Below are 10,075 nucleotides of genomic sequence, written 5' to 3' on the forward strand. Positions count from 1 at the left end.
CTGTTCTGCAGAGACCTGAACCCCCTCAGCCAGACCATCACCAAGAGTGGATATGAGTTCCGATTCCAGCAGTGCCAGTAGTGATGGGGGGAGGGGCAGGAACCCCCCAGCTGGATGCATGGCTCCAGGAAAGACCAGGAACTATATCTGAGATCTCTGTCCAGAAGAGCACAGTGCTAGGAACAGCTAAGGTCCTGCAGAACCCTCCAGCTCCCAGGTCTCTGGTAGACCCTGCAGAACCCTCCAGCTCCCAGGTCTCTGGTAGACCCTGCAGAACCCTCCAGCTCCCAGGCCTCTGGTAGACCCTGCAGAACCCTCCAGCTCCCAGGTCTCTGGTAAACCCTGCAGAACCCTCCAGCTCCCAGACTTCTGGTAGGACCTGCAGAACCCTCCAGCTCCCAGGTCTCTGGTAGAGGACCCCAGCTTGAAGGAGATACCGTCCAATTATTACATAATCCCATAATCCCTAGCTGACCTGCAGCCTATGATCAGGTCAGCTAGGGATTCTAAACTAAACTAAACTAAACTAAACTAAACTAAACTAAACTAAACTAAAACAAACCAAACCAAACTAAAGTAAACCAAACTAAACTAAACTAAACTAAAACAAACCAAACTACAGTAAACCAAACTAAACTAAACTAAACTAAACTAAACTAAACTAAAACAAACCAAACCAAACTAAAGTAAACCAAACCAAACTACAGTAAACCAAACTAAACTAAACAAAACTAAACTAAACTAAACTAAACTAAACTAAACTAAATTAAATTAAACTAAACCAAACCAAACCAAATTACACTAAACAAAATTAAACTAAACCAAACCAAATTAAACTAAACTAAACTATACTAACTAAATACTAGTTTAAACAGTTAAGTATCCACAAAGCTGCCCCAGGAGCTAGAATGCTGTGGGAAGTACGGTGCACTGAGCCCTGTCCTCCTCTAATGTCTGAATGTTATTCCCTTTAGTCCGTTCATTGCTTTTCACCTGTTGTCCCCCCCTTCGAGGGGGAGTCTTCTCCAGTTTCAGTTGCTGACTCCACTATTACGAAGGCCTATGAACAAGCTCCGTCCGGACCGGGAGGACACCCCTGTCGGTCCTGCCCATGGACTGGCTTCGGTTCTACTGCTGGGATCCGTGGTTCTTGTGCTGGACCGTCCAACGAACTGTCCTCAACATAGTCCTAGGCTTTACTTCTTATTGTCTCATGCTAGCTGTTGCCAAAGCTGTCCGTCCCTGGGAGAGGGATCCCTCCATACTGTGGTTCTCCCCAAGATTTCTTCTTTTCCCACTGGGTTTTTGGAGTTTTTTCTTGCCGGATGTGAGGGTCGAAGGCGGTGGTTGCTTCGTTCTGTCTCGTTACTGTAAATATTGACATATTACCATTATGCTTATTCACTGTTTTTACTTTTACCGACAAATGTAACATCTTGAAGCCCTCTGAGGCAACTGTTGTTGTGATACTGGGCTATACAAAAATAAATTGATTGATTGATTGATTGATAATAATTCAGTAATTAAATACTAATTTTCACTACATAATAATTAAAAAGCCACAATAAGCAACTGTAAAACCGTGAATCCCACCAGCCACAGCAGAACAGCATGGGCCTCCATACATCCTCACACTCCTGATCTGCCTCTTGAAGAAAATCAACGAAGAAAAGAGGGAAGTAAAAGTCAAACAAAGTGTTGCCCTAAAAGGAACTGCAACACCCACAAGATTAGAAATTAGAATCACTCATTTCAAATCATGTTGGATTTTCCAGCGTCCCAAAGACAACGGAACAAAGTACCCCGATCACCTGTGCACTTATTCCAGGTTCTGGATTATCCAGGCCATGACGTAGTCCAACAGGTTTAAGATGGATTAGGACCAGTTTAACACAGGTTCTCATCAACCATGTGAATTCTAACAGTCGCATTCCAGGATCAGTAGTTTGTTTTTGGGCTTGAACGCAAATTGTTTCCAATCTGTGTCGTCAATATTTTCTTGAGCTTAAACACACCGAAGAAACGGCCTCCAGTCATTTCTGGTCAAAAGTTATGCTCGGGGTAAAATGGCTCTTTCAAAATAAGACGTCCGATACAGCTGAAGACCTGATTCATGTTCCGTAAACGGGTTCCGACTGTCCCCGGGTTCTGGGAGAACGAGTGCAACACTGAAATCCCAGTGGTGTTGTGGGGCGGGGGGTGGGGTGGGGGGCCATTATTCGACAGGACACATTTGTGTGTGCCGACATTTGCATCCCCTGGTTTTCTGGGGCCAAATAAGTTCCACATGTAGATAATTCACATGGTTTGGTAGACGTGGAACTTTTTTGCCCCCCCCTCCCCCCCCCCCCCCCCAAAGAAAAAAAAATAAAAATTAAAAAAAAACGGAGATGCAAATCTCGGAAGAGACAAAATGTGTCCTGCCCAGTGATGCATCCCCCTCTTAATTGCTGTTATGGACATTTTCAGATCAAATGATACAAAACTCGTTGCAGATGCGGGTCTTTTAATCAAACCATGTGAATTACATAAACGTGGAATAAACTATCCTCTTTTAACTGTAAATAAATGAGCTTCGGACATATTTTTCGGCATTACATTTTGAATTTCGAATCTGAACTTCGTTTAAATGCTTTGACATATCAGACTGTACTGCGAAGAAATCCAAGCTTTCATACAGCATCTTTTCATTATCAAAAAGTACAGTGCCGTAGAAAACAGTCTGATGTCTCATAGTTTGCGATTAAGCGGGGATGCAGATCTGGGCGGGCAGGCAGAACTGGGCTCAACACCGGCGCTGCAGGCTGCAGGATCTGTCACACACACAGAGCTGAAGAGTCTGGACGGATGGATGAAAGATGGATATAAGAAAGTTTTTCAATAATGTTTTGTTCAAAGCAGGTAGTAAAAGCTAGTTAGCTGCAGCTAACAGCAGAAAGTTCCATGTTCTTGATAAACCAAATGCTCCGTGTTTGACCAATGAAAACCTGGCTTTGACATTACAGACCAGGGTTCTCAAAGCTTTTGTATCCAGGAACCTCTGACTGGGAGAACATTTTTCAAGGACTACTCATAATCCTCAAGGTAATTAAACACAATCTGCCATTTGTAACCCCCAACGCCATATAAATTATCTGTTTATTAACGTTCAAATGATACTGAAGAGCTGTGGAGTAGAAATGAGCCTAATTAAATTAAATGTGAATAAAGCCAATATAACTTACTTAACTTTATACATAGACTACGTTTTATTGAAGCTACAATTTCACGTCACAGCATTTATCATTTTAAATTCACAGCTTTCAGAATCTGACTAGTGTTGTAATGTGGAAGTTCTGTTCTGGTCAGGCAGGTCAGAGGGCAGCTCTCATGTTCCAGTGGGGTCCTGGACCTGCAGCAGCTGCAGGCAGTGAAGGAGTGTGAGCAGCGGCTGTAATCCAGTGTGGAGTTCTGAAGCTTCCCAGCAGAGCTTCCTTCCTCTTCCAGTGACTCCAGTCAGTCTGAACACTGACTCAGTCCTGATGAACAAACAGCTCAAAACCTTCTGGAGAGCTTCAGCTCTTATTGACACTTCTGTAAATCATTGTAAGAAACCTGAGAAACTCCATCCTAACAGTCATCCAGTGAATATCTGTAGCGAGGCTTCTCACTCACATCACTACAGGTCAGATTAGTGACTGTTTCTTTCTTCTTGGAGTGACTGATGACAAACAGACCGATCCTCCTCTACCACCAAACCAGGCGCTCTCTGGGCTTCTCCTGGAGTCACAGCCACATTCACCGTTCCTGGTTTCAGTTGTTTTCACGGACCCCCGATCTCTGGCTCGCTAAAGACAGCAGCTGTGAACACACTGCTCCTCTGCAAACCTTTGTTTGTAGTTGTACTTGATCAAAAATAACAATAATAATAATAATAATTAAAAAAAAACAACTGAAAGGATAATGAATAATTTCCAGTCTTTGTTTTCTGCTTCTGGAGGTTTGCGCTGTGTTTGCCCACATCCGCCCCCCCCCGACCCCGATCATCTTCCTCTGCGCTCAGCGGCTTTAAATGACAGATTCCAGGCTGCTGAGGAGCAGAAGAGACAGGAAGTGCAGTGAGATGAGTGAGAAGAGCTGCAGCAGAGCACCAGAAGATGGAACTGAAAGAGTGTGTCCTCCTGTCGCTGCTGCTCACAGGTACGACCAGCTCTCCCGATCAAAAATAACCTGTTTAACAACTTAGAAAAGAACCAAATCACCTATAAATGAATAAAATAACATAAAATAACTCTAACTTAACAAAGTAACTGCAAACTGATGGGAAAATCAAACAGACCGCCTTGAGAAGCTGGATCCTGTCAGATCCTGTCAGAATGAAAATCGACTCTGTTTTTCTGAATTAGCGAGCTTCTGTTTGATGAGGGGATCCGAAACGGCTCTCCAGCCGAACCACTTCCTGTTTCTCCAGGTATCAGAGCGAATCACTGCAGAGGACTAAATCCAGGCCAGCAGAAATAATTGTTTTTCAAAGTTTAAATCGTCTTTCTTTGCAAGTCAGGTATTTTTCACATAGCAGAGCAGCACTGAGTGGAAAGGGACCCAAAACAAAAAAAACCAAAAAAAAAAAAAAACCATCGAAACAGCTCAGGCTTCTCTGTTTGACCAAAGCTCATTTCCAGATATTTCACTGCTGTGTCTGGTTCCAAAGTACACCTGATTGTTTGAGGACACTGCAGAGGATCAGCGATGATCCGCCCGCCTCTGCCCTGGAACCACACCCTGCATGTTCCAGAGAGGAGCCCAGATCTCCGGGAACGGTAGCAGTGGCCTCCATCGGGGGGGTTCTGACTCTTCGTGGACCCACTGAGGGGATTCTGGCTGACCGGAGCTCTGAGGCCACGACGCCTTCTGCAGGCAGAGAAGCGACGTCTATCAGGTTACAAAGCTGCAATAAAGCGTTTAGGGTGAAGAACGAGTCTCATCGTGTCTGGAGCTGGAGTAGAGTTTGGAAATAACTCTCCACAGCAGTCATTCTTTATTTCAGTTTCCAAAGCGGACAGAGGCGGAGCTGACACGGATTCTAGGAAGATCTGATAGAGTTTCTTAGCTGTCAATATTTAAATTGATGTTTATTTGGAACATCATACCTGGCGGTCAGCTCCTCTGACATTAATGTAGAGGTTTGGACACAACATTTGATTTAAGGACCGGTCCTTGATTTCAGGTCCACTTCCTGCTCCACTCATGAATCCACATCAACTCACGATCGCCGTCACTGTGAAACTCGGTCAGAAACCGGCGGCTGGCATTGCTACATGCCATTGATGATTGTTCCTCTTGTAGCCTCTGTACCCTGTGTTTATATATGAACTGTATGTAGATACAAGAACCTGTCTGTCCTGTCTCCTTCTCCTTCTGTCCCCTCACCCCAACCGGGACAGCAGGAAGACCACCTCTGGGCCTGGTTCTACAGGGTTCTCCTCCTCTGAGTCTGGTTCTGCAGGGTTCTGCTCCTCTGAGCCTGGTTCTGCAGGGTTCTCCTCCTCTGAGCCTGGTTCTGCAAAGGTTTCTTCCTGTTAAAGGGAGTTTTTCCTTTCCACAGTGGCTCATGCTGCTCATGTGGATCTGTTGGGTTTCTCTGTAAAAGTGTCTAGAAACGACCATGTTGTAATTGACACTTCATAAATAAAGCTGAATTGAATGGAATTGAATTGGTTCGACTCCATGCCTTTTCAAGAGGTTTTGAGCGTGGATGGAGCTGGTTCCTGGTTCCTCTGGGGCAGAGGAACACGGCCCAGTTCCCATGTTGGTGCAGTGATGTGGTGAATTCAGAGAAACAGTGGGGTTCTGGTGTTCCATCTGACTGAGACACACTTTGGTAACGTTCAGTGTAAACACTTCAGAGTTTGTTCTGAAGAGAAAACTCTCTTCAAATTCATGCTTTTTTTTTTTATGAGAACTGAGGATTTGTCTTTTCTGTCCTACTGCTGCAGCAAACAGTTCAGCAGCTATCGATCTATTGACCTGTTGATCTGTTGATCCGTCCGTCCAAGCTGTTTCTTGCTGTTGTTATTTCTTCCGTCTGCCGGTAAATCCAGGACATTTCCAGGTCAGAGGCGTGGAACTAGACCTCTGTTTGTTTTTAAGATTTTCCTGCTTCAGTCATTTCTTCTTCTCATTTTGAAAAACAGCATAAATCAAATAGAAGCAGAGCAGCTGAGGAGAAGAAACAGTTTTATGAGCTGTTTCTAGTTATAGCGAGAGAGTTCTGTTGTTTGAAGGAGAAACCTCCTCGTAATAATCTGAAATAAAGCTATTTCTTCACTGTGGCGGTTCCTCCGCCAGATGGCTGTTCGAATAGATGAGTGCGTGTCGTGTCTCAGACGCCCCGCCGGCGTGCGTGGGGCTGGGAGCGCGCACGGACATTCAGGACAGGTAGTGAGGTTCCCACTGCCCCCTGTGTCAGGTACACCCGGGTGTACCTGACACAGGGGGCCGTGTCCGCCGGCAGGGGGCGCACTCCACTACATGCAGGGGGCGGGAACTGGTGTTTAAAGCTCTGTTTATTAAGGTTTTTGGGAACTGGTGGTGGGTGAACATATGTCATGTATATATTTGATACAATATCATCATTTAGCTCCAATTTATGATAAGTTGTTCTGTTAAAATATCATAATATCAGGAGGATCCAAACGGCCGAGGAACCTCAGGGGGATGTAGAGAAACAGGTGTAGCAGCTCCACCCCTGGTCCAGACCGTCTGGTGACCGTCCAGCTGCGTTCACACCGCCAAATGATTTCCGCGATTTTGCGTCAAAATCCAATTGAAAACAACGGGGAACACGCGTTCCTGGAGCGACGAAACGTGACGCGTCCGACGTGTTTTCGCGGCGCATCGGGGCGTTCTCGCGTCGGCGGCGCGATTTTGCTACGCGTCGCTGAAGTCAGGAAATCTGAACTTTTGACGTGTCACGATTTTGCGGCAACCAATCAGGGAGCGTGTCTATGGTGACGTAGGTCAGGGGGCGGGGACCGTTGAAAGCGACACTCATCCTGGAGTTCCTGGAGCGAACAGTGAAACTCACCAAACTCCGACTGTCTGTGGATAATACCGTGCACCAGGCACGGCGTCCTGTCCACCGACGGCGTCGTTTCCTGGCTTTTTTAAGCAAACACCACTCGCTCAACAGGGTTAGCCATGATGCTAAGCTAACACAGTAAAAGGCCGGAAGCCCCGCCTTCCCACCACAGACGTGTCGCGTCGAAACGCGTCGCGTTGTTCAGCATCGGACCTCAAAATTGACACGCATTCAACTTCTCGCATTGCTGCGATTTTTGATGCAAAAGGTGTGACGGTGCAGCTCTGTCTCTGTGTCTGCAGGTGTGCGGAGCGTCAACGACTCCGTGTTTGTGTACGGCAGCCTGGGAGGCCACGCCCTCCTGCCCTGCTCCGGGCTAAGCTCCGCCCACTGCTCCTCGGTGTCCTGGACCTTCTACAAAGGGGGGCGGGTCCGGTTCTCGGAGGAGGTCAGCGGAGGCAGGGTGAGGGCCGACTCGGACAAGTCCAACCGCACCTCCATCATGGCCGACTGCTCCCTCAGCCTGCGCCGCCTGCGGGTGGAGGACGCCGGCTCCTACGTGTGCCTGGAGCGGCGGGAGGCGGTCACCGACGTGTACCTGTCGCTGCTGACCGTGGCGTCGCCCTCCTCCGTCATGGAGCTACGGCCCGGAGGCCGGCTGGTCCTCAGCTGCATCCTCCACACCTACTACGACCCCGGCAGCTGCCGGGCCTACTCCAGCAGCCTGTTCCACCTCAGCTGGCGGGCGGAGGACGGCGGCGAGCTGCGCGGAGACAGGTGGGCCTCCTAGTCCTTCCCAAGTGCATCCCGGGTTTCTTAGAGGCTTCGGTGCATTCCTAAAAAAAGTTAGTTCAAACCAGAAAACCTGGTGGATCACCTGAAAACAGCCAAACGTCTTCGTCATGCTTTCGTCATGTCGGTTCCTCTGAAGTGTTTTCCTCTTTAGAAAAGTCTGATCTCGGTCAAACTGCTTGGTGAAAACGCTCCAGACAGCGATTCTGATGGTCAGAGCTGACTGACTGCTGCTGTCAGCTGAACCGTAGAGCCCACCAACACTCCCCGTCCCGTTCCCGTCAGTGGTTTTCAGCAGTGTTCAGAAGCAGCAAATCACCAGAGTCCAACACCGGTAAGAACGTTGTGGAGATCGGATAGTCTCTGAAAACAGGACCTGTGACTAAAGAAGAACCCAGTCTGAGTTTAAACTTTGCCACGAGGCTGTAAGTGTGTTCCTTAAGGAGGAGTTATGGTCAACGCTGATCCCCAAACACTTCAACAGGTAAAGCTTTGCCACCAGAGAGACCATCAGGTTAGCTTCACGAGTGTTTAACACCATGAAAGCATGCCTGTAGCAAGATGGCCGCTGGTGGTGACGCCATGAAGCATCTAGCCTTTATGTGGCTCAATAAGAGTCACATGACCCTAAAATGTGACCACAAACTGTAAAAATGACTAACAACCCAACCTGGCTGCAAAACGGAAGACGAACCGGAAGGGTTGAAAACTTGCAATGTGACAAGACCCAGGGTCTGGATCCAAAAAGTCTGAGACTCCAGAGACAGAGAAAGGGCTTCTGCTCCAGAGGAAACTCAGTTCAGGGCAAAAGGAAATAAAAAACTCATTCACCCTTTGGTTGGTCGGACACCCAGAGACGGTCCCGGTATTCCCAGAGCTCGCCGAGACGGACGCTCCCACAAGACGTGGCGCCTGTTTTTGTGTTTTTTTGCATATAAAGGAGGCGCTGGAGAGCTCATTTTTGCAGCAATGGGGTTAATTTTTCCACTGTGTGAAATACTGCACCAGACTTGATGTGGTGCCGAATCTGGTGAGTTTTAGGGTCAAATCTCTGTTTTATGTGTATTTTTGGGCATCAAACTCCTGACTTGGAAGAACATTAGGAACCGGGCCCTCCGGGGCTCGGTCCCTAATGAGAGAAATGGACCAGAACTACTGAGAACAACACAGAACCAGAACTACTGAGGACACCCGTAGCACAGAACCCATCCTTCTTCAAAGCAAACCCAGCCAAAGTTGAAGAGGTGCAAGGGTGATGGTTCAACGCCCCTCCCTGCCCTGAGGCTTCATCTGGGGTTCCTTCCAGAGTCCAGCATTAGACTGAGATGAAAACCTGCAGCTCAGCGGACCTTGAGGAACCCCCCCCCAACTCCCTCCCCCACCCCCCTCAACCATTTCCATTTGTTAAGGAAATGAGTTCTCTTGATGAAGTTCTGTTGAAAAGGCTCGTCTGTGCTCCACCCGGAGCCCGGAGCCTTGAAGCGACGGCGCTCTTCCCACTGAGGCTCCGGCCATTATTTTAGTGACCACATTTGACTCTGATCGGGTGGAGCAGGGTGGAGCAGGGTGCAGCAGGGTGCAGCAGGGTGGAGCAGGGTGGAGCAGGGTGGAGCGGAGTTGAGCAGGGTGCAGCAGGGTGGAGCAGGGTGCAGCAGGGTGGAGCAGGGTGCAACAGGGTGAAGCAGGGTGGAGCAGGATGGAGCAGGGTGGAGCAGGGTGCAGCAGGATGGAGCAGGGTGGAGCAGGGTGAAGCAGGGTGGAGCCGGGTGCAGCAGGGTGGAGCAGGGTGCAACAGGGTGAAGCAGGGTGGAGCAGGATGGAGCAGGGTGGAGCAGGGTGCAGCAGGATGGAGCAGGGTGGAGCAGGGTGCAGCAGGATGGAGCAGGGTGGAGCAGGGTGCAGCAGGGTGAAGCAGGGTGCAGCAGGGTGAAGCAGCGTGCAGCAGGGTGCAGCAGGGTGGAGCAGGGTGGAGCAGGATGGAGCAGGGTGCAGCAGGGTGAAGCAGGGTGCAACAGGGTGCAGCAGGGTGAAGCAGGGTGCAGCAGGGTGGAGCAGGGTGAAGCAGGGTGGAGCAGGGTGAAGCAGTGTGCAGCAGGGTGGAGCAGGGTGCAGCAGGGTGCAGCAGGATGGAGCAGGGTGGAGCAGGGTGCAGCAGGGTGAAGCAGGGTGGAGCAGGATGGAGCAGGGTGAAGCAGGGTGGAGCAGGGTGCAGCACTGTGAAGC

At 48.9% G+C, this 10,075-nt stretch overlaps 1 protein-coding gene across 3 annotated transcripts in view; it reads left to right on the forward strand.

Annotated features, from left to right (window-relative positions):
* Nucleotides 1-4,076: 4,076 nt before the first annotated feature.
* The window catches only part of LOC115400474 (uncharacterized), an 8,016-nt gene continuing 2,017 nt past the window's right edge, over nucleotides 4,077-10,075 (forward strand). Inside the window, exons 1-3 of one of the 3 annotated variants that reach the window (XM_030108360.1) lie at nucleotides 4,087-4,179; nucleotides 5,207-5,269; nucleotides 7,363-7,837. In XM_030108360.1, the coding sequence (XP_029964220.1) occupies nucleotides 4,137-4,179; nucleotides 5,207-5,269; nucleotides 7,363-7,837 (581 nt within the window). In that variant the 5' untranslated portion in view covers nucleotides 4,087-4,136. Of the gene's footprint in view, nucleotides 4,180-4,385; nucleotides 5,270-7,362; nucleotides 7,838-10,075 lie in introns of all 3 variants that reach the window. The other 2 variants (XM_030108361.1, XM_030108362.1) reach the window with 2 other exon arrangements.

Source organism: Salarias fasciatus, chromosome 14 (assembly GCF_902148845.1).
Source record: "Salarias fasciatus chromosome 14, fSalaFa1.1, whole genome shotgun sequence".
Classification (NCBI taxonomy): domain Eukaryota; kingdom Metazoa; phylum Chordata; class Actinopteri; order Blenniiformes; family Blenniidae; genus Salarias; species Salarias fasciatus.